This window comes from Drosophila melanogaster, chromosome 2L, assembly GCF_000001215.4.
Source record: "Drosophila melanogaster chromosome 2L".
Classification (NCBI taxonomy): Eukaryota; Metazoa; Arthropoda; class Insecta; order Diptera; family Drosophilidae; genus Drosophila; species Drosophila melanogaster.
The window spans coordinates 7250058-7277171 of NT_033779.5; the positions used below are offsets into that span (position 1 = coordinate 7250058).

The following is a 27114-nucleotide window of genomic DNA, read 5'->3' on the forward strand; positions in this document are numbered from 1 at the left end:
TTTGAAGTCCTTGAAAGATTCGATTTTCAATTTTCATATTTAAGTATTTAAATATTCATATAAAGTTTGAGCGTCTTTTCAGGATAACTGTGAAGCTCTGGAAAAGTTTTCGGTTAAATCGAAACAATTAAAAGCTTTCTTCATTCAATGTATTTATGTGTGAGCTGTGATTATGAACTGAAAAATAGATTTTTTGAGGGGTGGTGGGAAATTTTCAACAGTAGAGAGTAATTAAGGAAATAGTATTCCAAAAGTTCGCCCAAATGGCCCATCACGATAGGATTGAGTGCATGGCCACCTCAAAGTACCCTTTCGCGGCCATCAGGTGGTGGCCATGGCTGGCTCATGGGTTTGTCATTATGGGCGCGTGCCTTTTGGCCAGCGAATGAAGCCTCGGCTTTGGACTGATAAGTGGCTATTCACTCGGTACTCCGCCCATGTCCCTCTTCTGACCGCCAACTGAAAGGCAATTGCTTTATAATTCAATTGCTGGCGTCGTCTTCTTCCAAGATCAAAGACCTCCCCTAATTATCCGGCTGGACTTCGCTTGATTGATGGTCTGTTTTGACATTTGCTTAGTGGTGCACATATTTATTTTCGATGGTTAACTGGTTACTGGGTGCTCTGTGTGCTACTTAACTAAGTTATGCGATTAGGTTAATTATGTGAAAAAGTGCGAGGAAATAGGTGGTAGGGGATAGTTTACATGATGATCTGTTTGCTGGTGCTGTGATCTCTGGCGAAAAAGGACATGATCGTGTTCCTGCTGACAGGGATCCAAGCTGGGAGTTGGCGAGGCAAGTGGGACATCCTCATGAAATACTTCATCTTCTGGATAATGGTGATATTGCGGACGTGGTTCAGGATCCCTTTCCATCATATACTGTCTCTCCACCATTTCCGCTGAATTTCTTTGATAGATTGGCTTTCTCTTAATTGGAACTGGGGCAAAACTTTTCATATTTCTCTCCGGTTTTTGCCTTATCTGATTCCGCGGAAGGAATCCTACAGGTGTCACACCCCAAAATCTTTTTGGCGGATTGGGGCTCCTTGGAGGATTCTGACCAACTTCATCGCTGCAATCCAAGCCCCTCACAATGTTATTCATGTAAATAGAGGGCGGTATACGTTTCCTGTACTTGGGTCTTGGTCTGGGAACTATTTGTTTATTGGACACAAAATAATCCCTCTGCTGTGGTCCCACTGGTGTCATTCGTTGAAGTGGTTTGGCAAAGTCTCGCTCGTACAAAATGGGCTCAACATAGTTTTTAACGGGCTTTCGAAAACGATATGATGGAGGTGGTATTGGACTTGCTGCTACGAAATTTCATTTTAGTATTAATTAAGGGCATTTGTGCATTGTAATTATATGCATTCTTTACTTACATGGCCCTTGGGTGGGCATAAACTGTGGACACAGATTTGTATCCTGCTCTTCGGTGTCCTCACAAGGTTCCTCAGTGGTAGAAGTAGCTCCATTTTCAGACACTTCAAAATCTTTAGGATTAAAATTCCTAGTTAAACTACGTTTAAAGTTTCTTGAATTTACCTTTACCTTCGTCATCATCACATCCTGAGAATTCCGGCACGGTGGTACTTTTCTCTTCTTCGTCGCAACTTTCTGAAGTGGTGATTTCCGGATACGAAGTGGAAGTAGAAACAGTGGTCGGCGGCACGATCGTTGTTGTGGTGGTGTTAACTTCCGGTTGAAGCTTCAATTCGGCAGGTTCGGTGGTCATGATCACCTGAATAACCTCGCTGGGTTGGCTGGCATTATCGAGTTTGATCTGCGGGGGATCGGGTACTTTCGGTGACTTTGCCCTGGAATTCTTTCCCCTGTTCCTTAAAGCCCTCAATCGCTTTAATTGGTTATCTGTAAAAGGTGGCTGTGTAGTCGAGGTTGTGGTTGGTGTTGCTGTCGTTTCCTCTTCAGTTGTCGTTTCCGGCGCCACTTCTGAGGTGCTGGTTTCCGCTGGAGATGTGCTCTCTTCTATAGTTGTTGTTTCCAACGTTGTTGTGGTTGTTGATGTTGTGGTATTTGTTTTGGTCTTTGGCACTAATTTTCGAATTTTTATGATTTTTGAATCGGTTGTTGTTTCTGTTGTTGAACTTAATGGTGTGCTTGTGGTTGAATTTATTGTACCATTATTGGGTAGTGCCAGTAGTTCATTTCGTGCGGCACTTTTACTGGCTTTACGTTTTGGATCGCATTTCTTGGTTTTGGGTTTCACTGTGGTACTTGGTCTTTCAGTTACCAGGGTGAAATTGGCGCAGGGATCCTGCTTGAGCAGCGGTGTTCTTAGCAGGAGTAATCTAACGAAGCACGGATGTTCAATTGGTAGACCTTCCGGGAACGTTGGTTCACAGGGTGGCAAAAAGTCCATGCACTCCTCCTTGCTCTCCTCATATTCATCGAAAATGTGGCTAAATGGGTCCTGTGCATCACCGCTGTCATCGCAACCTATCGGAGCTGTTGGCAAAACGGAAATATCCCTCTGATCGCGACCATTGCTGGGATAGTCCTCCGCCTCGCGCAGCATCATATCCAAAAGTTGCATCTCCAAAGGCGAACTAATGGGAAATAATAATAAAGAACCTATTTAATTTTTTCCCCCAGCTCATTACAACTTACCCAAAAACTGAAGGTCCAACAAATAGCACCCATAGTAGCGGCAGCATCATCATGATTCGAGTGTTTGGGTCGATGGTTTCCATGGAAATGTTGCCCCAACCCGAGCGACATTTGGCTTTTGTTGAGTTCACGTATCTGTCGGATGCAGTGCGCTGCACTCTCACTTTCTGCCAATTGAGACATCGTTCTTTCCGATCTGTAAGTCACCCGTGTCAGCTCCACCACCCCCTCCAATTCGAAATCATAGTTTTGCGGTCAGCTTTCTCATTAGACTCTACTGTCATCCGTCTGGGCGGCGTCTTCGTTGCTCTGGTCTTGTTTTCACTTTTGTTCTCTACGTGACCTGTGCTGAGATCGGCGATTTTTGGCTTTTACTTACCACTACGTTCATTCTTTCGTTTTAGTCTGGGATACTGTATACAACGAAGTTCGATAGCAGTATTCAAATATAGATATATCTAAATTTAAAAATTGGGGAATTTTAAAATTAAAAATAAAGGAAATAAAATTTAAAAGAAAAATTTTAAAATATTTATTACTTTAATAACACGAGAACGAAATTAATATAATTATCATAGTGTATACCGCTCTCTGCTTGTCGCTTTCATTTTTCACGTGTATTTGCTTAACTTATTTAATTTATTATTGTACCGTTTGATTCGACGTCTCGTTCGCCTTGTTTCCGTTTTATGCAAATTACTTTTATTGTCGCCATCGCGTGGGTGAAAAGGGGGTGGAGGTCCGTGGGTTCTACTACCAAGTAATTAATAGCCATCGAATGCTTGTGGTTTTCACGAAATGAAAACAATTGGCTGCCATTCTTGGTTCAATTGGCATTCTGAAAACATCTGAACAATTAGAAGAGCAGTTGTTAAGCGGCTGATTAAGACGGCATGGTACCGAAAGTATAAAAAGCTGTGTACTTAGAACTTAGGACGGTGAGCGCTGATTTGCTCTATTGAATTTTTGTGTACTGAATTACCAGTTGTTTTTATAGTTCGTGACATTTGTTAGGAAACAGTGGAAGTAAGAAAGTGCAAATAATTATTAAACACTTTCGCTGGCTGATGTAGTTAGAAACAAACAAGGAAATGATTTACATAAATTGTAAATAATATGATGACAACAATAGGCTCGGTAAATTCTATTTACAAACTGCTAACATTCTCTTTAGGGATCACTTTATTCAATTGCCGAAAATCTTATTTGCCCACTGGTTTTTTGACCTTGTGCCTGCCACATTCCCAAATGTCAACTGGCGAAAAATGCGTGTTTGGGAAACGAGCTTGGGGCGTGCTTTCATCCTGTCATTACCAAATGGCATTCGCGTGTAATTTGTCTTGTCTTTCTGGAGGAATCTTTACGACTTTCCAGCTGTTTAATGTAAAAATCTTTACTGGCTCGGGGCGTTTGTTCTCAATCAATATTTGCCCGCCAGCCAAATATTTTCCAATCAAATGTAGACCACAAGGACTACAGTTTACATAGAAAATATTGTGTTTAAGGCGCATATTAAATGTAAAACGCTCGACTGGTATCTGAAAAAGGTTTGCCCTTTTCCCTGATATCTCCGGTATCCTTGTTATGCGGAACATGCAATAGTTTTTTGGGTCTCAGCACGCAACACTCACTGAATTATGTTGACAGAAGCGTATCAATGTCACGGCTGAAAGGGGAAAAGTGTGAGGTCCTGGGACTTGAGACATGACAGATGGCTCGAATGCCATTAAAGCGACAAAATAACACATCAGAAGAGTACAGTGGAGGCGCCCTAAATCTAAAACAATTATATGTCCTTCTAGAGCTAAGAATATTGATACATTCAATTTAGTAGTAAATAAATTCGACTGCTGATCCAACATATTTGTATAAAATTAAATATTGATTTAAGTATTTTATTTTCTATACTTCTAGATATTTCAAATGTTTTCAATCAGCTTGTTGTTTAAAACTTATTGAGGACAACAATATTTGTATATCATAGCAAGGAAGAACAAGTACTTTAGTGCCATGTAAATAAATAAATACACCCAAGTGTATGCAATGTAAAAAGGCTTCAAGTATGTAAAGTAAGTAGTCAACAGATGTCGCTCATCTTAGTCTTCGACATATTTGACATACGAAGAAGTACTGCTGGTTATTCCATTACAAACCATATTCATATCGGTTTGTTTTAAGTAAGCTTTACTGTTACTATTAGAAAACTGAGATCACCGGAAGTTTACACAGGTGCTTTTTTGGGGTTAGGCGAGTCGTGTGGTTTTGCGCTGAGTCTCGTGTTAAGCGATGTCGCGTGGACATCGTGAGCAGTCAATTTGACAATTGATAAAACCAGTTATCTAACACTTGAGGTTCGGCGGTTCATACTTCGGTTTGGTCGGGTTTGAAGCTGTTGAAACGGCCTCGAGTGGCGGCCCACTGCCACTGACACTGATATCTACTGGCGATCAATGTAACCGACCGAAAGTTGATAAGAGTTCGCCGCTTCATCGTTGGCCAAGTCACCTGAAGTAACGTGATGGATCGAATTTTTATAGCGACAGTACGCTAATTGTTCAAATGTTTGCACGGCTGCACATCACTGTTGAGTGCCGAACGAAAATTTAATTAAAAGTTTATTTTTAGGTCTGCTCTGATTTTCGCAAGGACTTTAGTTTCTAACTATAAAGTTACTCTCTAACTTAAATTAGACAAACCCGCAATAAAAGATCATTGGAGTATTTATTTTTATGTGAAACTTTATATTTCATTTCAGTTTTGTATTTTTTTTGGTTTGTTTTGTATGTTTAAATACTTATTAAAATTGTTTTTGTTTTTTGTTTTTATTTTTCGTTTTTGTTGCTGTGTGTTTTGTTAGCTTCTGCTTTTCTGTTGTTCTTTGTGTGTGTGTCCGTGTTTTTTTGTTGGTTTTCCGTTTTGCTAAATAAAGTTTTGCGATTTTTTTTTGAGATTTTTTCTTTGCGACGGTAGCTAATGTTTACTATATATTATATAGTAATTAAATAGATAGATGCATGTATGCGCTTGTGTGTGTCTGTGTGACTGTGTGTGTCTATGCATTTGAGTATGTGTGTGTGTGTGTGTGAGCTGGTGAGTTTGGCCTTTAGCTAAGCCTTAGCTTTCTGATCGATCTCTATCGTTCTGCATTCGTTCTTTTTGCTTATCATTTCAGTAATATTTGTTAGGAATGGAAAAAAATTACAAGCCATAAAGGTAGAAAAAAACTTTACAAATTACATTTTCAAAGAGCACAGTAGAGGGATAGAAAGTGACGGAGACGGGGCAAAGAAAGTCTGCGAGAGATGGCACCCCGTCTATTTACAAAAGTATTTGTTCTCCAGCCGCTGGCAGTAGTCGCAGATCAGCTGACAGCACCGTCCATTGTTGAACCGGCACCGGCACTTCTCCACCTGCTTAACCACCTGGGTGGTGTAGCCACGCCCACAGCACAGGGTGCCACAGTTGTCCGGATGCAGGCACTGCCGATCCTTGGTGACCGCGCAGTAGGAGGGCGAGGTCTCCAAATAGTACAGCGTGGTGTATTGCGATTGTTGGGGCTGTAAAGGGAAATTACTTATTAGTTTTTTAAGTTTAGGTTCTAAAATATTAACAAAGTCTTTTGTGGTTAAAAGTCTAAACATAAAGATGGACTACCTCGACTATCAGATACCCTTTTCTCCATAGAAACCAATTCCCGTTATAGATCTACCTTTTCGAATGTATTCTACATATAATTCTACATCTACTCTACTTTTCTTTGAAGAACTTACTTTCTTGCGTCGCTGCTTTGGTTTTTTCATGCGACTCGATGACACCTGTCGCATTGATCGCTGGTTTGGCGCCTTGCGAATGGCCTCGTTGTACTTTTGCCTCAAGAGCGTGGCTGTGGCATTGAAGTCGGCCATCTTCTTCCAGCAAGTTTTCATCGAACAGGAGCCGGAGACGCCGTGGCACTTGCACTTGTCCATCATCTGCGAGGAGACAGCTTCGATGCCGACCTGAAAAGAAAGTTTAATTAGCACAGGTATTCTATAAAATATCTCCTTCTGCTCCTTAAAATATATCTCTTTACCTCTGAGTCATGTCGCAATATCTCGCTGACCTCGTCACCATCACCACCGCGCAAGTCCAGGAAGCTGCGTGTCACCCGCTTGCCGTGCTTCAGATTGTCATTGCAGCCGCCCCACTGGAAGTCCTGCGCCTCCCTGTTGTGCTTTTTTGGCCCGCAGCTGCACTTGGTCATACGTCCCTCGGCACAGGCCCTGGCTATCGAGTGGGTCATGGCGGCCGCTGTGAGCGCGTGGACGAAGGCAGTCTCCTTGTAGAGCTTCTTGAAGATGTTCCGCTTTCCGCGCGTCTCGATCGAGCAGTTCCAGCGGTCGTAGCGGAACTGTTCCTCGCAGTGGGTGGTGGCCAGACGGCGGGCCTCGCTAAGGGTTCCCGGCAATCCCGTCTCCTTGCGACACTGGTGGTTCTGACGCCGCGTGGCAGGCATGTATCTGCAGGGTCCACCCACTTGGCCCTGCGAAGTGAACACCGCCATCACCGTGTGCTCCGAAATGAAGTGTTCGCTGGCAGACATAAAGTATTCGAAATTTTTCATAAGAAAAGGTAAAGGTATTCTTAAAAGTCCTTTTTAGAGCTATACCACAATTAAATTACGTTTTTATTATAAAAAAGAGAGAATTCTATAGTCGAACTCCCCGACTATTAGAAAGCCCTTACTCAGCTAGTGGGAACGCAAAATTCTTTCTAATCTAGTATGCACTTTTACTCTACGAGTAAGGGAAAATTTCGAACGGAGAGGCAGTTGTGTTAAGTGTCAAGTCCAAATAGACCCTACAGTCAGAAAACTTATATAGTGCGGTGAGTGAGGTGAGTGAGAAAGTGAGGTTCGATCTTAACATAAAAAAATATTTTTCTGATTTTAAACAAAATAAGATTCTTGGTACGTATGAACACAGAATGAACTGACCATTGTTATATCTAAGCTCATATAATTGCCAGACAACAAGGTGCTGTCACCATCACCAACAAAAAAAATGGAACCCTCGTTTTCCAATACTAACAAATCGGAACTTCAGAACCAACTACGAGTAGAGAGAGCTCTGCAAGATAAATATTTAAAAGAATTTTCTTCAATGGCGGATGAGCTAAATCACTTAATTGATGGCACTACTCCCAGCCATATTGAGACTTATGAATATTTGGACACTGTCGACACTGAAAGCGGTCGTTCTCTCGAAGAAGAGAAAAAGTTAACTAACTTTTTCTATAAATTGAAGAGCGATCTACAGAAATTATATAGAGAAATCGTAGAGAACCCAAAATATTTAAACGAAATCAGGGATTCAACTATTATAAGGGACAATATAGATTTACTGGATGAAGTAGACGCTTTTGAAGGTTCGATGAATATGCTTTGACGGACAGGTGGGATTTGAAAAATGTAAAAAAATTCGGGTGTTACTTTATTTTTTATGGTTAAAAAATAATAAAAGAAACAGGTACCCGTTATTCTTTTACTCTACAAGTATAACAGGTATATTGGATTCGGATTTCTATTAAAGCGACACCTATCTTTGGCTTGCAGATGATTTTTACACAGATTTCAGCGCCCAGTGCGCCATCTAGCAGAACTTGTATGAAGCTTTGTGTGCGAGCAATCGGTAAAAATACCGTTTCAAAGAGAATTTAAATTTTGTGCGCCTACTTAGTTAAACCAATATGTCATTTGAACACTTAATAATTAATTAATAATAATAATTAAATTAAATTTATTAAATTAATTAATTAGCAACCACCAACCTTAGGATTGCACAATCGAAATTCTGAACTACAAAGTTTTTACTGCTAATAATAAACCGGCACATGAGAAACTTTTATTTGATTTATCAAAAGTTACAACACACATGCTAGTATGGCCTTCTCTTATCAGTTTTCTAGAAATAGCAGAAGGAATTTCCCTTGAATTGGTTTCCCATGCCATATCTGTTTCCAGTTATTTCGAAGCTTATTGTGAGAATGCAAGTATCTTTGAATTATATCAAAAGGAAAGCCGCCGCTGCACCTTACCCGCTTCCTGGCCAGCGTCGGTTATCATTTTGTGGCACCCACTCCGCCGCGGGACTGGTGGAGTATGCTGATTTGCAGGAAATCTTAAATTCTCATAAAACTTAAGTGCATCGTAAATTGGCGTATGAGTAACGAGCTCAGCATATCTGCGGCTATCGGGCTATCTGGCTATCCGACTATTTCCGTCTCCGTCTGCGCCTCGAGGCACCGATTTTCCCCACATTTCCCCTTTCTTTCTCCGATTCATTTGCCCCAACAGACCCCCCCCCCAATTTGATCCAAACTTTCGCCACTCAAAGTCTGTTGATAATATTCCATTGAGATTTGTTCTTCATTTTCCGTTTGCTCACTTTTTATGGGAAATTAATTTGCCACATTTTCGCAATTAATTAATTAATTGAATGTTTGAAATGTTTACAAGTAGTTTCGGCTACACTTGTGGCATTTGTTTGGACTCACAAATTCGCCGCTGCGGCTGGCCAATTTTTATCTATTTATCTCCCGCTGTTTTATTTCGATATTTGACGTAGTTTTTGGCTTGATTAAAATATCATTTGACGATTGACGAAAACTAGTATGAATTGGAATTTAAATTGGGTGGTCTGGTAGGGGAAAGTTTTTATTTTTCGGTTTTTGGTCTAGAACTTAAGACAATAGAACAGGTTTTCTATCATTATACAGGTTGATTCATCTAATACTTTATCTATAGTCATAAGAAGTACACAAAATGTTTATTTGAATTGACATGTGTCGATCTGCAGATCTTTACTCCATGAGACCTATTCAGAGTTTGTACTGCCCCGTCCAAAACCCTTGGGGTCTTCAATTACAGCTCAAAGCCCAAGTAAGTCGTCGTGTAAGCTTTGCATTGTTATCACATTCGATTTGGTTGTTGCAAGTGTAGTGCAAAGCGCATTAGGCAAAGCCCCCAGCCAACGACTCCCCTTTTACCCATTTCAAGTTTGGATAATGTGTGTCGCCTTAGCCATTGAAAACATTGAGGAATTACAAGCCATAAGCTTGGGAAGTGGGTGGGAACGGGGAGCAGCTTGGAGCTAATCCTTTTGACAAAACGTTTACGGGCCAAAATGCCAGACAATTAGCTCAGGCAACTGGCTAAAACAATTAGACAGGCATCTTAGGAGCCACTTCAATATCACAAATTTCAGCCCCCGGCTAAATACTGCGGAGCACATAGATATAGATGCGTATCTATCAGATACAAAGTAGTCGAAAGCTATTAAAATGGCCACAGAGCAAAACAAACTGTGAAGAGTTGGTGGTTAGGCCAAACAACAAATTGATGGACAGATGGACGGATGTGTGCCAGCAAACATGCGGCGGAGTGTGGAGCGGGGGGGAGGAGGAAGATAGCGCCGTAAAACAAAAGTGTTGATGGATATTTTCCTCGTGCGATGATGACGCTGAAGTTGTGTGCTTTGAGTGCTCTTTTTTACTCGCTTTTGCCTCATTTTCCCCTCTGCATTTGTGGAGATTCATCAAATTTTCAGAAACGTAAAATATTCAACACACACACACACAGGTGCACTGGCAAAGCACATGTATAAATCCCTTTGTGCTGCGGCAAAAGCATTTTATGGACTTTACAGTTTTTAGTTGCTTCTGCTGCTGATGCTGCCCCAAACAGCATAGCAAATGTGCAACAGCAACAGGAGGCTGAGGTAGCAATTGCAGCAGTGGGCGATTGAAAGCAGTTCGAGAAAGAAAAAAAAAACTTAGCAAAATGGCTACTTCGATAAGAGTCATTAACATTTGTTATTATTTTCAATCTAATTAAAACACTTTTTGAAAGATTAACATTACAGTTTTAACAAAACAATGTTTTGTTGAAATACCCTAGAAATGCTTCCAATCCATATTCCCACTTCTCCCTGTGTAGATGCCGATAAAAACGGAAATCAACCCAGGCGTGCATCCATAAAATCTTTTTTAAAGTAGCATAAGCATATCGAAAGCTGAAAATGCTCTCTCGACTTGAACTTTTTTATGGACTTTTTATCATTAGCATTTTATTGCCAAAACATAAATGCAGCTGCTAGCCACGCACAGTTCGGGTTCTTCCCGTACCGAAATGCATTGCTTATTTTTAAAAGATTTGACTTGCATTGGGCTACCAACTCTCCAGTCGATTTCTTTTCTGGGTGGCGGCAAAATGTTTGTTTGTTTGCTGGCCGCTTGTTTTGGTTTCCTCTGTTTGCTTTTGGCGTAGCTGTCGCATAATTCACCCCGGTCCGAAACGTTCAATTAAAACGCAAGTGCAAATACTGTAACCCAATCGGATCGGAAAATTGATGAACTTAAGCAAAACGCGACGCGGTCGGTTGGCTTTAATTGATAGCTGGCAAATGAAGCAGAAGGCGCTGCTTCTGGGCTTCTCAGATTTTCCGACTTTGTGCTTCTGTGCTTGTGCTTTTTGCTTAGCTGCTTGCTTGCTGCTTGCTTGCCTAGCAAGAATGGGGCCAATGAGGCGTCATTTCTATGGGCAATTTGCTGAGAGACAAGCAGTTTTCTCAAATACTATATGGGCACAAACAGTCGTTAATAGTGGCGATCATTATTAGGCCGATTCGCCTCATGAAGATTCGAGGAATATCTTTTTTCATTAAATGATTCATTTACTGAAGTACTAACTTAGAACTCTGTATGTTACAAAGCTCAGGATTGGTATAAAATCGTTTATATTTTACCGTTTTGAGATGCATTACTCATGATGAAACCTCTTCTTTCTGTGTAGCAGTTTCTGAGTCTTCCCAAAGAGGGTTTTAAAATTGCACCCATTAATTGCCATAACTCTTTTTCAATAATTCATGCAGACCCCATTTGTTTGGCTTTACAGCTTAACAGTGTCGTCTCCTTTTGTCATTTGTTGGATCTTTTTAAATCTTGCGCTGAGTCCGCTTCCTGCACCTGTCGGCTTATTTATTCATTCGTTTTATGGCACACGAAACACACTTCAAAATGCGTTGTAAATATTGCGCTTAAGCCGCTAAATTGCAAGCGGTAAAGGCGGTAAAAGCAGCCAACAGCAACAATTGCTGTCAGCAAAAAAAGCAAAAAACGGGGAAGGGATGGAGCCAAATTGCAAGTGCGAAAACCGCAAGACAAACGTCCGCCCCGTTTGGGGGAAGTCCCCTTTCCATTTGTTATTCCAGGACGAGGGGTCTCTAAATGCTGATGTATGAGATGTTGTTGTTGCTGCCCAATTTCGGCAGCGTTAAAACATAAAATATGCTTCCGCTCCCGCTTCTTACGAACCCCCCCATGAATAATGTTGTTGCAACAAGGGAAAGGAGAACGCTGTTGCACTGAGAGAAACTATAGCCTACATTCCAACATGTTGAAAAAACGGAAATCTTAATGTCTACCGTTTTTAAGTAGTTTAATGTAGATAATTCAGTGTCAAATAATTCATATTATTTTAGATGTCCCAGCTATTCTTGACGACTTTTTTGACTTTTTTCAGTGTTTGTGGGTGGTGGTTAGTGTGGGGCAGCAATAGTCGGTGGTTGTTTTTCGGCTGCAACTCGGCGTTTCATCATAAAAAGCGCATCCTTTTGCCCAGCTCCCTGTGCCGAAGATTATGGTCATCAATTTTGGCATCATCCAACAAACAGTTGTAGCCGTAAACAATGTCGCTTCCCCTCGGCAACTTCAGCGCAGCAGCAACAAATGTGCCCCCCGAGAGTTTGGCACAAAATTACAAAAAAAAAAAAAGAAAACCCAAAACCAAAAAACAAAAACGGAGAACGGTAAAAGGCATTTTTATGGGCTGGCTCATAAAATTTGTGCATGGGATTTTGGACTGAAGCAGTAAGTAGACAATAAAATGACGTCGCTACTTTTTTGGATTTTTAATAAAACGTTGCGGCAAATGATTAAAAACAAAAAGCCAGCCACTGCGTAGTAGCAACAACAGCAGCAAAAGTAGCAGCAGCAATCAATTTAGTTGCCCACCCAGAAAGCGAGGGTCGCTCGGCCACTTGCTCTTCCGCACTGGATTGCTATTTTAGTTTTAAAAGCATTTTAACGGCTTACTTAGGCTCATGTTGCCGGCGATGCTGCCGCTGCGGTTTATTTACTCAAAACCGATTTCTGTGGCAAGAACGGAATCGGAAAATGCAAAAGCATGTGACGCCCCCTTTGGAATAGGGGCGGACCACCTTAATTCCTAATTTGTTTGCGTTAAAGTTTATCAGTAAGCAGGGGAAGCCTACCAAAAATGCCATGATGCTGCTGTTGCTGATACACTCGAAAGAAATCCTGGCACTTCTGGCTTGATTACGCTGCATTTGGACTTAAGAGGGAGGCAAGTTGTGTTGTTTAAGTTGGAGTTTTTTTCTGAGTGCAGCGGAAGCTGATGTTGCTGATGCTGCTGCTGCGTGTGCGCCATAAAAATGCAATAAAAATCTTTACGACACATTTCGCTTGCAACCCTCACATTGGGGCACAAGCACAGCCCTACATATATTTACCCTATATATGTATATATATAAATATATGTATATATAGGCTTAATCGTACGGTACGGCACACTTCACACCTAGCATCTTCCGTTCTTGCCCCATGTTGCTACCGTACTGCACCGATGTTGCTACCTTAATGCATCATCTGCAAGCCATTTTACGCCTAAGCAGCAAACGCGATTACCTTCGCCACGCCCCAAATATTAACATAACTTAAAAAGAAACTCCTATAACAATTACAGATAACAACTCCAGGCCTTTCAACGATTGTTATTGGATTCAGATCCTTAAGTTGTAAGTTGTGAAGTTAAAACTATTTCTTTGACGATAACAAGTTTGGCTTGGTTTTTGAACCTTCAAACAGCGTTTGTGTCACGCCAATTTAAGCCTTAAGATGCAATATAGGTGAGATGGAATTCTAGATGAAAAATCCTCAAAGGGTGCGGTTTCACTCCAGTTGTGTGCGCCAAGCCTTTGTTTCTGCCACTGAATGCAGACGAATCGTGCAACATTTTAGACCAATCATTGCGTTTGACACTTATCATCCTTCAAGAACGGCAAATCGGCTTCGTTAACCATCAAAAAACTCCTCCTTCTGGCACTCAATCTTCAACTGCTTGGCATTGCAGCTTCCGCTTGTTGTTGCAGTTGCAACAGCAACATGCAGTGCATGCAGCTCTCCCTTTCATTGAATACATTGCCAAACTATTTTTCAGCTAATATTAGATGGTTTTGTTGTTGCTGCCGTTGCTGCCACTGCCGCGTTTATGGCTGGTATTTTCTCGTTTATGCTTGAACGGCATTCCAGCAATTTGTCTGCATTTCTTTTCATTTTTGTTAGCCGCTATAATTACTCCAGCATTTTACAGACATTTGTTGTTGCAAAGCCAGTGCTTTCCTGCCCCCAAGAATTTATCAGGTAATTTTGTGTAAAGACCGAAAATACTCCGACAAATATAGACATCTTGTTACTGATTTATAAGATAGCCTTTGCATTTCAGAAATCAACTTCCAATTCCATCTAAATTGAGACTTATTTATGGAATTGTCATAACATTATCTCTTCTCCGCCGGGCAATTAAAATTAATTGCTGGCATTTCGGTTCTCGCTTTTCCCGCTCTTCTCCGAAGTTTTCCCATAAAAATTGCCAGCGAATAGATTTAAATTAATTTTCCTGGCAATTTTCCTTTTAGCTCCAAGGCAACGACCACCAGCGGGGAAACAAAGCTTAAGCTTAGCTATTAATGATTAATTTTGCGACTTGGCTTGACTGTTTTTTATACACTAAGAAAAATGTTCAAAAATCATGATAATTATAATAATATTCATTAAAAGCCAAGTAACTGTAGTTTTTATAGAAATCTTTGACTTTCTGTGAGATTTTAAAGAATTTTTTAAGCTTATATGTTATTAAAAACTAAAATATTTTCCTAAGTGCATGTGGAAGAATAGGTGGTGGAGTAAGAGCTTTGAATAAGAGACTCGCATAAAAATTAAACATCAACGCGAAACGCAATCAACATTAAAAGTTTGCGAGGGAGCTCTTGGCTTACATTTTATTTACTTTCCCATAAAAGAGAAACGCACGGGTATAAACCGATAAGAACCCACATCCACGCCCAGAATTCTGGCTCAAACCGAGAGCCATGGACTCCAGACTCACTTGCTCTGTGGGATCCGGATCCACTCAAATGCGTTTCGCATAAAATGCGTTTTTATGACCATGACGAAAAAACGATCCTGATATCACACCCCGAACAGGCTCACAGCGAAACTAAGAAGGAAACCCCGGCATCGCTTTCCACGCCATCATCAGCTCATTTCCCTCGGAAAACGGGAAACCTTTTGCGGGGGGTGAAAGCGTGGCTAACATGGCCGCAATGATGTATTAATGGACGGTCACGTAAAGCTCGTAAGATTTTTACAAGCAACCCTCGCTTCGACTCGCTGGCCTGGCTCACAAAATGGCCTTGGAGGTGGTGTTTTCCTATATGCACTATAGGTTTTGTATGGGCGGGATTGAAGTACCATCGCACACATTCCTCGACTCTTTCCCAGCTCTCCAAGTTGTTCATTGAGTGCTAATTAAGCAAAAATCCCGCCCCACAAACGAGGCCAAGTTGGCGCCATATACACAAAAAAGATGCCACAACCAACAGGCAACAACCACGCATAGATTTAGATTCAGATACGAATACAGATACACGTACAGATACAGAGACAGATATACAGATACACGTACTTGTACCAGATAGAGATACAGAAAGGTCTGTGCTTTATTCTCTAAACAAATCAAATGCTGCCACGAAGGCATTCAATCAGTTGAGTTCACTTGCTGGCACTGTTGTTGTTATGAGGTGATAAAACAAGTTCATGTTGCACGGATCTCTTGCCTTCTGGCATCTTCTGGTCTGCTTTCGATTTGTAAACTTTACAAATCCGATTATTGGCCTATTAGTCGAGAGTAGTTTCCTCCAGAGCTTGGCAAGATCGATTGTTAATGTATCATTCCAGTTAATGAATATTAATGCCAGCATAACAAAAAGCATAAACATTGGAAAACAAACTAGAAGCAACAAATCAAATGCACTTTTAAACATAAGCGTAATGAAGGAAGTGTTTTAAGAAAATGGTACAATCTTCCAGGGAATGTCGCACTCTGTTAGGATTCTCTAAAAATAATGTTATGAAAATATTTTTCCTAAACTCAATTCTGCCACTCCATATTCCCAATTTGTTGGCCGCTTCCGTTCGTTGTTTCCACTCAACACTCTAACAAATTTAAGCCAAACAAATGACCAAACACAGACGAAAAATTCAGAGGAACAGATACACAGAAAGAAAAAACAAATTCCTGTATTCGTTTGATTTTTCAATTCTTAAGAAAAGGTTTTTCAAAAATGAATAAGAAATCATTCGCTTTGATTTTGAAGTTCATCGCTATGATCTTTGCTGCTCAAATTTCTTCTGAATGTTTTCTCGAGTGCATTTGAATTAGAAAAACCGAGGGGCTGCCGATTTCGGAATTGAAAAAAAAAAACTTTTGCTGTGACCACACAAAATTCGCTGGTCTTCTCGTCGTATTTTGCCAGCCGGCTGTCAACGCCAAGAAGCGCTTAAGCATTATTAATCGTTTTCGAAATGAACTGTGCGCCATGATAATGAGCGGCGAAATATGCAATGCAAATGCACTTGCCGCGAAAAAGAGTTTGACAATCCGATGGATGTAGCGGGGAAAGTTGCAGCAGCAGATCGCCAGTCACATCCATTGGCATCTGCTGTATAGCTGCTGCTGCTATGTTGGCCAGAAAGGCAATTTTGCATAATTTCCGAAACACATGTTGCCTTCAATCATGCGAGAAAGAGCAGCAAGGGCTGGCAATGGGAAAGGGTATGGGTATGGCTTGTAGGGAATATGCGATACGGTATATGGGATATGGGATATGGTAAAGCGCCCTGAGGGCACATAGACAAATTGACTGACTGACTGACTGACTAACTGGCTGGCTGCTTGACTGCATTTGAATACATCTGACTGCCTGAGTGCCTGCTGAATGCTGCCTGTTGAATTTTACTCGGGAATCGCAATGCGACTGGCAGTCGGGAAGCAAGTGAAAACGTAGCGGAAAGCATTTTAATACTAATTACAAAGAATTTGTGCCGCCGCCACTTTTACTTTTTGCCCTCTTTTGCACAGATACTCTAACTGAAAGAGCGCAACCCCATTGCGATATCGTTTATAGTTCGGATTGTAAATAATTTAGCCCTCAATTCTCAGAAAATATTTACTTAGACAATCACAAAAGGTAGAAACCTGAATATTTTGTACAAAATTTGCTAGTCTGTTCAATTGGTTTTTATGACTAAGCATTCTGTTATTTTGAGGACATGCCTATATCCTTTTTGTAAAAGCGCACCAAATATTCTTCGATAAACTGCACTTTTCCCACAACTCACTCTCACTTTCCAGTGGGTCATCGCTCGTAGCCTGGCTCTATTTTTTTTTCTGGCTCGAACTCAGTCTTCTGGCTCCGAGAGTCGAGCTGGCTGCCTGCCCCCTTTTGAATTTTTTCGATTTCCGAAAATAAATGTTAGCGCATCGCCTGCGGCACAGGACTGCGTTTTAATTGGAAAACACGGAGAGCAAAGTAAAGTTTCCAGCTCCATCTCCAGCTCCAGCTGTTGGCGTTCGTATCTTTATTTCGTTTTTATTTTTGAGACCTCGAAGGCGGCGGTAAAATCACTTTAATCAAATCGTTTTATGACAGCGCGCTCACTCGTTGCGGAAAAAAGGCAGGAAAGTCAGAAAAAGCTGACAAATGACACACGCAGACGGTCACAAAAGACACATGAACGTCATTAAGTAAACAATTGGCTGGGAAATCGTGTGGGTTTGTTTGTGTGGAACGCGGGTGGCAGGTGAGTTTCCCCAGTTTGACATTAAACGCGTGTTAATTTCATTTAATTTGGGCCGTGATTCGCCCAAACGGGGAAAATGGGCTGCGGTGCAAGGGGGCTTCAGACATTCACGGTAAACGACCCGTCCGTATTTCTGTTCATCCATCAACGCCCCGATCGCTCAACTCGCTGTGAATTTTCCCCCAACTGCATTTGTCAATCAGCGTTTTTCCTCTCAGTCTGTGGCATTTTCCTCTCATTTTCCTTTTTTTTTTTTACTTCGACTGCCATTCAAGGTCCATCATCTCTGTTCCTCGCTCTGCTATTTTGCTCTTGAATTTCGCCTGTGCAAAGTGAAATTTTTGAAGGGATCCAGAGGGAGATATTCTATATGGTTTGTGTGTCTGGGCGATCACACAACGTTTTGTCAAGTGGATATTTATGTTTCGGTCTATGATCTAGAAAACTTGAGATGTCAAGTGGGTGGTGCGGTTTATTGATGTGTGGATGGGGGCCAAAAGTGATACCAGCTAATAGGAAAGTTCTTGGGATCTGAGTGGGCTGCAATATGGGGCAAGAGGGTGGACTGCGTTGGGGACCTATCAGGTTCGCTTAAATATTAGCCAGCTAGATTAATTCATTTTGAAAATACTTTTGACATTTATTTCGTTACGAAATCTTGATAAATTGTGGTATAAAAAAAGGGGACATTTTTAAACAAATTTATATATTACAGTGCGGTGGATTCAATTTTTTACTTCTGTATCAGTAAACTTAGTTAATTAAGTCACTAAATGACACATTATAATGTTGAAATCTTAAAGGCGCCTATAACGCTGATGTTAAATCATTAAAATGAATTTGTATTTTAGATTCCTATACAAACCTCTTTCCACAGAATTTACTAATTTTCCATTTCCTTCAGCTTGCTGACTAAACATCTTTCTTTCCAGATTCAGCCAGATTACTCCCCAACATCAAGTTGAGCATATCCATTTCATTTTACCCCTCGACAAGCCCACAAATTGAATTAAAATACCCAGCATGTTTGTTTTTTCGGGCTAGCATTCAATGATGATGTCGTGCTGTCGGCGGCTTCTTAACTTAGCTCCTGTTTTTTTTTTTATTCTTTTTCGAGATACTCCTCATTTCCATAACTGTTTTCGGTTGTCTGATTGGCTTGGAAAAAGCGGAGATGCTTGGCATTTATTTGGTTTTTATGTCGCCGCCATTGTCGCGTCTTTTGTTCAGGGTCAAATTGGCCATATATATCGATCTGGGGAGCGATCCCAACCCACAAAGAAATGCACATTAACACCTACGCCACTCGACGACAAGTGCATCAAGCGGTGCCATCTTGGTAACACCTCTGAAGCAGGCGAGATGAAAGCAAACGAATCCGGAGAGGCGGCTTAGACCATTAGGCTTCAAGCCTGAGCATCAATTAGGCTTAAAGACCCCGCCAACGATGTTTGACGGCATGCCATGACTCTTGTCGCTAATTTGCGCAAATTATGTGCCGGCCCTCTTAAAGTACCGCAAAGTGAGTGCCAACAGCCCAGCCAACCCAACAGCCCAGCAATCCCGGCCAGGAACCAACCATCCAAAACTCCAATTATGTCAACAGCAACCGCGGCAGGCGCAACATCAAAGCCCAGCCAGGCGGCCTGTCTTGCGGCTCCTCACCTCTTCGAGACAGCAGAAAGCCGGGAAAGCGGGGAAAAGCAGGGCAAAAGCCGGGGAAAAGTGCATGGGATGCCGCCACGCGGACAACATGTTGCTGCGGGACAGGTTGCAGCAGCATTTCTTCGGTGACAATCCGTGGCAGACAAGATCTATTGGCACTTGAAGGACGGAAAAGATATACTCTCAAAAAAAATATATATAATATATATATATTTCAAAATAATTTCTAATTAGCAAACAATAAAACAAATTGCGTTAACTTCTGTATAAAAATAGTCAAGGCATGCAAGTAGATATTTCAAGAAAGTGTTATAATCATTTTAGAATTACAAGGAAAGTCAATTAATTTTGAATAGCTCGTTGACGTAAGAGTTTGTTTACATAACAATCTCCCAATTCAAAACTCCAGGCATTCTGCAATAGATATTTTCATAACAAAAAAAAAAAAAATACCCACAAACGCCAATCGCTTGCGAAAGTTATCATAACCCGAGCAAAGGGTTAAGTAAACAGGAACGTCAACGCTTTGTAGGTTAAACCGTTTAGGACAGGATGTACGAGTATGTGAGTGGTGAATGGGAAATGGTGGGGGGTTTTTGGGGCTTGTGACTGCAATTGGGAGTCGCAAACTGCGTGTGGCAAAACGCTTAGGCCCCCTCTTTGATCTCGCCCTCTGACGCTTTGATGTGCGGTGCGTGCCTCAAGGTCCACAAAACTTCAAGGTCCCAACTGCGGGTGTATCTGTATCTATGCCTTGTATCTGTATACACATGTGTGTGGGGCAACTCGTTGTTTGTCTTTGATGCAACTTCCTCAATGCGCTGCCAAACGGGCAAACTGGGAAAACTTTGGTCCAGAGACAGAGACAGTTAAAAAGATGGATGATGAAACGGGGGCGAGGGCCTGCTGAGTCCGCGGCAGATGAGATCAAAGGCAACTCGAAAAGCCATCACGCTTTTAGACACACGACCAAATCACGGCAAACTCCAAGAAATGAAATAAAACAGAATCAACCGCATCTTGCACTTGGCTGCCACCTAAAACAGCATTTGTAGGTGCACTAAAAAAAAATAATTGAACATCTAAGACTTAGAAGTATAATAAAACGAAGTCAAATGCATTGTATTATTAAAGAAGAAAATTTTCGATCTACGTTGCTGCTAAGAAAAATCGAAATAGAATTTATGGTATATAAAAATAAATTATTTTTCCAAGTGTGCAACTGCATTTGGATCTTTAATCTGTTTCTGCATCTGCTCCTCGAAGTTTGTCTTACTTTTTACACCTTTCAATATGTGTGTTTTGTTGTCTGATTTTAGGCTTCACGCTTGAATCGCTTTGGAATTCGGCTTCAAACTCCCTGATTTGTTTAAGTCATTTGGACGATTTTCTTTACGCACTTTTCGATGATTACATGAAAATGCATTTTATGTCATGGGAACGCTGAGGCTGCCGAATGCATTCTATTGTTGTGGCAGTTGCAACCCTCGGAAATGCAGTTTCTTTTCGGTGCTCCGGAGTTGTTCATCATCAGCAGCATCGACACAGAATCATCGGCATTTTGTGTGCTGGCATTTTTATTGGGTTTCATCATGGCCAATTTATGACTCCGATCTCGCTTTTGTGTGCTCCCTCGTCTGGCAGCTGCTTTTTGTTTAAACTTTTATGGCGCAGCTTTAGCTTTTCCTTTGGCCCGCCTTTTTATTTCAACAAAAGGACATTCGGCATAAAGGAATTTATCCAAAACGGGGAAAACTTATTCACAAAAAAGTCCAAAACGAAGACGGAGTTGAACCCCAGTTTATCATTAAGAGACAAAAACCTCAGCAACGGAAATGCCATCAGGAGTTGGAGGAATAAAAAGATGTCGAGAAGCAGTCCAAGTTGAGAGACAACGGCCTCATAAAACGCAGCCATCAAAAACGACAAAATTAAAAAGTTCAAATGGCAAATGGCAGGCAAATTGTTAGCCGTAAAATCACTAGAAAATGCTATGGAAAACATTTTCCATAAACAACGAAGTGCTAATACTTTAACCGTCTTGAAAGGTAGGAATATTCCAGAGTCGAATAATCGCTAATTTATTAGCATAATGATGGGAAATTCCTCGCATGTTGATCCTCAATTGTGTAGGTAATATATGGGTTTTATAGGAGATGGAAATATTCAAAATAAAAATTTCAGCTAAATTTATATTGAGTGGAAATTAGGTTAAGGTGTTGGCGGTATGCGATCAGGCTAAAAATCAGTTAATAATGTTTGCATATAAATTCACTTATTCGTACTTATCAAACCAAAGTGAATCTACTGTCAGTAGAAAATGAAGTAGTACAAGAAAACAAGAACTTTCTGAAATTACATTTTTCAGAAACAAGTACAAGATTCATAAGTCGTCCAGCTGCTGCCCCTCATCCTGTTGTTCCGCCCCATTACCAAATCTGAACCTCAAGACCCGCCGACATTTTCATTGTCGTCTTATTGAGACAAATAAATTTCGGGTGGTGCCACATGGCGATGCCAACTGCAGTCGTCGCAGAATTTGCCTGGATATATATATATATTTTTTTTAATTTTGCGGCGAGAGTGAGAAATAAAACTTTGCACATAATCGTTATCGTCGATGTTGAGAGGAAAAGCCCCCGGAAAACCTCGCAGGAAAACCCCTCGACTTGACCATAATTTGCGGCCAAAACAAAGGCTTTTCTTGTGTCTTGGAAATTAGCATTTTTATGCTTCCGCCAGGGTTACACACAACCCCCACTCGACTCGACTCAACTCAACTAAGATGATATAGTCGGAAAGTTTTTATCCACAACAATGGAAACTTGCACCCATAGTTGGCATACAGACATCCAATGAGGTAAGGACATGAAAGCAAGGACATAAAGGCCGGGTGGTGAGGCAACCAAGGAAACGGTAAGTAAGTTTTAATTACTCTTTGACAAATATTTAAGTTCGGGAGTTGCCAAAGGAGCGCAGTGAAGGGACCTTGTCTTACGCACAATTAAACAGATTTTTGCCGCTTGTAAGGCCAATGAAATCACGGAAGGACACAAAGACAGTCTGGTTTGCAGATACGGATACGGTTTCGAAACTCAGATCCGGTGGGGTTGTAACAACATAATTTTGCGCCGTATAATGTCATAAATGCCTGTTAACAAAACAACAGACGACGGAGAACGGTGACGCAGACTGTCAAACATTATTACATTATTTGCCTTTTGCCTTTGGGTCCGTCAAAAGGTTGAATCTGAATCTGAAACTGAAACCAACCCCGTGGCTTCTACTTTACCATCTCTGGGATTGGGATTTCTGGTTCTTAGACTAGCTCGACTCTCAGTGCCAGATCAACCCTGACATGGGAGATTAATTGCGCCAGTCTTTTACAACTCAGAGTTTTGTGTTCTGGCCAACGGAGGGAACTTCATCATCGCCATCATCATCGAGAGTGCCCCCTGACAGCAATTATTAAATTTTCATTACATCCCCTAATCAGCATTTTGTGCATATTGATTGTGTAAACAGGCGTCACGTAGTCGCTTCAGAAACTCGTTCACATTTTGATTTCGAACTCGGGACGGGAAAATTGATTTAAAAGTCGAGTTGTTTGGTAAAGGGTTAGTGCTGTGATTTGCTGGGCTGGCAAAATGGTTTAGGCAGGTGTGGAAGTGGCCAGCTCAATGGGGAATGGCTTTTTAATGGGCTCAATTGATTGAGGACCTAAATGGAATAATTATCAAATGGATAAAGGGGCTTACTAAAAGGGTTGCCTACTTTTTATTTCTACATTCTTGTAGTCCGAATATCGCAGTGCATAAATCCAGCATTCATTGCCTAAACCAACTTCATTAAGCCACAAATGCAATCTGCTTCAAAACCAAACCCTTGCAAATCACATCGTGCGTCTTGGGCAACTTTGAGTGTTGATTTGACTTTTGCGATTCGTGCTGACATTTCGAATCAATAAAGTGCACTGCCACTGCCACCTGATCGCAATTACGGGGAATTTGGTGGGTCGGCAAGTGGGGGAAGCACACACACACACATAAACCAGTATTACCATCCAGTTTAATGGCCAACAGCAAACGATGTCTTGCTCAAATAAGCCGATTAATTGTAATCAAGCAGCGCGTCTAAATGGACACCGACTTCGTATTCAGCTGGGCCCGGAATCGAGCGGAACTGGACGTACTTTCTGGATGGGATCCCCTGTCTATCGATTTCTGTCGTCTGGCCGCTTGGGTCAATGCATGTGCTCGCAAGGAAATAAACAAATACAAAAAAAAACAAACAGAAAATAACAAAATTGCAAAGCAAAATAAGTGAAACACTTTCCACCCCACGAGGAGCCACTCCCCCACCAGGAGTATTGTGTAATAAAAAGAATGGCCAATTGCGAGAAAGGCTTCAAGCTTATACGCACAGAAAAATATTTGTTTATGTTGTCTCTCTATTACCACCATGTTTTGACACTATCGTTTATAAGTTTAAATAAAAATAATGTAAACTAAGGATTAATAAAAGTTTTTATGTAAAATTTTAAATTTATTCCATATATCCTGTAGGTTTTTAAACCAATCTTTACAATGCCTTTTCGGTTGAAAAAACATAATTTCTTTTATGGTTTAGGGTAAAAAAAAATCATAAAATAAATACAACTTTCCAAAAGAAAATGCTGACAAGTTTTTAAAATATTCATAAGCACACCTAGAAACATTCGCGCAGTGCAGAATCTCATCCCTCCAGTTGCAGGAACATTATGGGATTTTCCCCTTTTGTTGGGTGGTTTTGTAATGACAAATAATAACTGGTGGTCCTGCCCGTTGGCCCCCACCCATGGCTGCCCTGTCAGTGGGCAAATTAATGGTGAAGTGTAAGTAAAATTTACGCTCTGCCACCGCAGCTGCCCCATCCCTGCCCCATTCCGTAACCACTTGCCACCTTGCCACTTCACTGCTGTTCGCATCTGCTAATAATCATAAAAAAGGCGGCTAGAGCAGCATTTTGACAACCGACAACACCCCACAATTGCAGCACCCCCTTTTCAGAAGGTTTCGGCTGACAGCCGCCGAATGAGCACCAGCCGCAAGCTAAACAAATATAAATAATTTTACTTTATTGTTTAAAGCCAACTCAGACCCCATCCCTCCCCTCCACCATTCCCAGTGTCTGAGTGCGGTTTCTACTTATGTTGCATTGCAACTGATTAGCAACTCGAAAATATCGCAGAGTCCAAACTGAAAAGGTCTTGAAGTTCGATTCGTATGCCGACTGCTGCACTTTTCGCGTTATTTTATTTATTTGACTTGGCAAGTAAATTGCCAGATCAAAAGAGCGCTGGAGATATACACAATTGTCTGGGGGGATCAGGAAGCGATTATTATAAACTTTTCAGAATTATAATAGCATTTGAGGACGGCAAACAGGAAATCAATATTTTCGATTTCTAGAATTTTGCCCGAGTTCTTAGAATAATTTTATTTTGCATCTCGTACTTCATTGCTTATGCTTTTATTTTTTATACTTTTATTTGTCAAAACTAGCACAGAACATCAAAAAATTCTAAAAAAAATAATTTCCTCGAAAAACAAGAGCTTTTGACCTTGTATTAATCTAATTATGTTTTAAATTAAGAACCACTCCACTCCATATAGAGCCCTTCCATTCACCTAATTACCGCGATCTGACTTGTTCTAGCCATAAATTGTCGATTTTATGTAATCAAAGTTCACCGAGGGCCGTTTAGTTAAGAAATCAGAATCCCAAGCAAACCAGAGTTCACAAGATGGGTTAAACTTGAACATGTGGGCATGTTTTAATAATTGCGGACACAGAAAATAATCGTAATCGTTGATTGCCCAACTGGAGTTGGGGCCACAAAAAGCGGCATAAAAAAGCGCCCATAAAATGCGGCGACTGCAGAAATGCTCGTAGGACAAAACAATTTGATGGCCGAGTGAAAGATCTCCATCAATTGATAAGATTTCAGTTCAATTAAGATGGGGAGTAGCTCTAGATTGACTCACTTGTAAAGGCCTTGCTGCATATCCATGTTATTAGTGTTGGAGCCGATTCCTAGGCCCATTCCGGCAGCACCTCCAACTCCTCCGCCGTTCAGCATGGTCCCGCCGTATCCCAGATTCCCAGGTAATCCTTGGCCGCCCGGCACTATGATGCCCAATTTGGCCAGTCCAGCCAGAGCGTGTCCATGAGGATGGGAGCCCATGTTGCCGCCGAGACCGTGGCTCGATGGTAGCCCCATTCCGTTGCCAGGAACTCCGAGTCCGACTGCCGAATGCCAGGGGTTTCCCACGGACCCCACGCCGCCTCCAATCACCGAGGGTACACTCGATGTACTGCTGCCCAATTGGTTGATCATGGATCCGCCGCCACCCGGGGAACTGTTCACCACCTGACCAGCATTGTTTCCCATCAGTGTATTCAGTATCGTGCTGTTCATGTTCCCGTTGTTCAGATTGTGATTGCTCTGGTGCTGCTGATGCTGCTGGTGTTGTTGGTGCTGTTGGTGTTGCTGGTGGTGAATCGCAGGATTGCTGCTGTCGAGATCGCCATTCTGGCCAACCATCAGCAGCTGGTCCTCGTTTCGCACCTGGCCCAAACCAAAACTCAGGTGGGTGAGGATCATTAGCACAAAGACTCCCGTTGGCGATGGCATTTTACTGATTTATTGGATCTTTTTAATATTTCTTGTTGATTATCGAAGCGGTTGTTGGTGAATTGTGGATTTTGCTAAATGCGGTTTCTATAGTCTACTTTTTGGCGTGATATATTGTGGATGCTTTTGTGGTAAGTACTTTAGTTAATAAATTACTAGATGCTAGGGTTCTACGTTATTTAATATTTATTTCTTTAGCGTTATAATTAAATTTACTTCTTGTATGTTTGTCAAAATGATTTCGATTAATATAAAATTGTTAAGTGGCCGTATAAAAATTGTTTAATATTCTATTCGATGCGATTTTGTTTTGAGATTATGTGCTTTTGATAGTTGCGTGAATTTTATTTTATTTTTGTGTAACTTATTTTGGACTGCTTAATACTTTTCGTTTGATTTCCACTTGCTTGTTTCAGATAGCTACATTTTTGTTTTTCCTGCTTATTAGCGGACCGTATAAACTTTTAACTTTTCACATTGGCACTTCAAACGTTTTTCTCTTGTTATTTCGAACGGCAAAAGATGATTTATTTGCTTAAGCTATGTGCGTTTTTCCCGAGTGGTATTTTCCTTTGCGCTTCCTGGGAAATCGAAATCTCTCCGATCGCAGAGCGCTAGATCAAAAGGCGCACTTTTCCCCCCACCCAAGACGATCGGGCGTATCAAAACGCGGGGAAACCCGTTTCGAAGGTGTTGCTGGTGCTGCAATGTTGCTGCTCCTGCTGCTGCTGCAGTTGCAATGAGTGTTGCTGACCGCCAGCGACGCCGTCGCCAGTGCTTCTTTATACCGCCGATCCATCCATCTGGGCAGCTTGGGCTTGAGGGTTTTCCGCAGCACATGAAAAGTCGCCGCCGCGCATTTGGAGAATTTTCTTGGGGCCGGCCGGCCGGCCACTCGCCATACGCACAGCAGCTAAGAGATCACAGAAGTTATCACACACCGGGGATCCACTAGAATTTCGAAGTTTTCTTCTCTTTTTTTTTGTTTTCTTTTTCCGGATGCCAGAAGTTTTCACGCTTTCCCAACACTTTTGATGCGTGCGAGTTTCGCTTTCGACGGTACTGTCTGTTTGCTTGAATCTGATTTCGGGATTTTAGCTTGGAATTTCTTCAACCACCGCGCCACACGTGCGTCCATCAGCTCGTTCGGCACTCGACTGAA

At 41.4% G+C, this 27114-nt stretch overlaps 3 protein-coding genes across 5 annotated transcripts, besides 1 other annotated feature; 1 reads left to right on the plus strand and 2 right to left on the minus strand.

Moving 5' to 3' along the window:
• Window positions 1-549: 549 nt before the first annotated feature.
• CG13786 (uncharacterized protein) lies at window positions 550-2925 on the minus strand. Its single transcript, NM_135262.2, has 4 exons — window positions 2633-2925; window positions 1556-2571; window positions 1387-1497; window positions 550-1314 (listed from the first exon to the last, which is right to left on the minus strand). Exons 1-4 carry the CDS (start codon window positions 2713-2715, stop codon window positions 662-664), a joined length of 1863 nt encoding a protein of 620 aa, NP_609106.2. The 5' UTR covers window positions 2716-2925; the 3' UTR covers window positions 550-661.
• Window positions 2926-5361: 2436 nt separating this feature from the next.
• On the minus strand, window positions 5362-27114 carry Wnt4 (Wnt oncogene analog 4). 2 transcript variants are annotated; one of them, NM_057624.4, is made up of 4 exons: window positions 25303-27114; window positions 6705-7203; window positions 6403-6630; window positions 5362-6189 (listed from the first exon to the last, which is right to left on the minus strand). In NM_057624.4, the coding sequence occupies exons 1-4, from the start codon at window positions 25950-25952 to the stop codon at window positions 5947-5949; spliced, it is 1620 nt and encodes a 539-aa protein (NP_476972.2). In that variant the 5' UTR covers window positions 25953-27114; the 3' UTR covers window positions 5362-5946. The 2 variants fall into 2 exon arrangements, with proteins under 2 accessions (NP_476972.2, NP_001260187.1); NM_001273258.2 differs by having other exon boundaries at window positions 5791-6189.
• Window positions 7307-7380: a mobile genetic element.
• CG31909 (uncharacterized protein) lies at window positions 7455-8141 on the plus strand. 2 transcript variants are annotated; one of them, NM_001169429.2, is made up of 2 exons: window positions 7455-7580; window positions 7640-8141. In NM_001169429.2, the coding sequence occupies exon 2, from the start codon at window positions 7675-7677 to the stop codon at window positions 8056-8058; it is 384 nt and encodes a 127-aa protein (NP_001162900.1). In that variant the 5' UTR covers window positions 7455-7580; window positions 7640-7674; the 3' UTR covers window positions 8059-8141. The 2 variants fall into 2 exon arrangements, with proteins under 2 accessions (NP_001162900.1, NP_723266.1); NM_164745.2 differs by having other exon boundaries at window positions 7455-7507.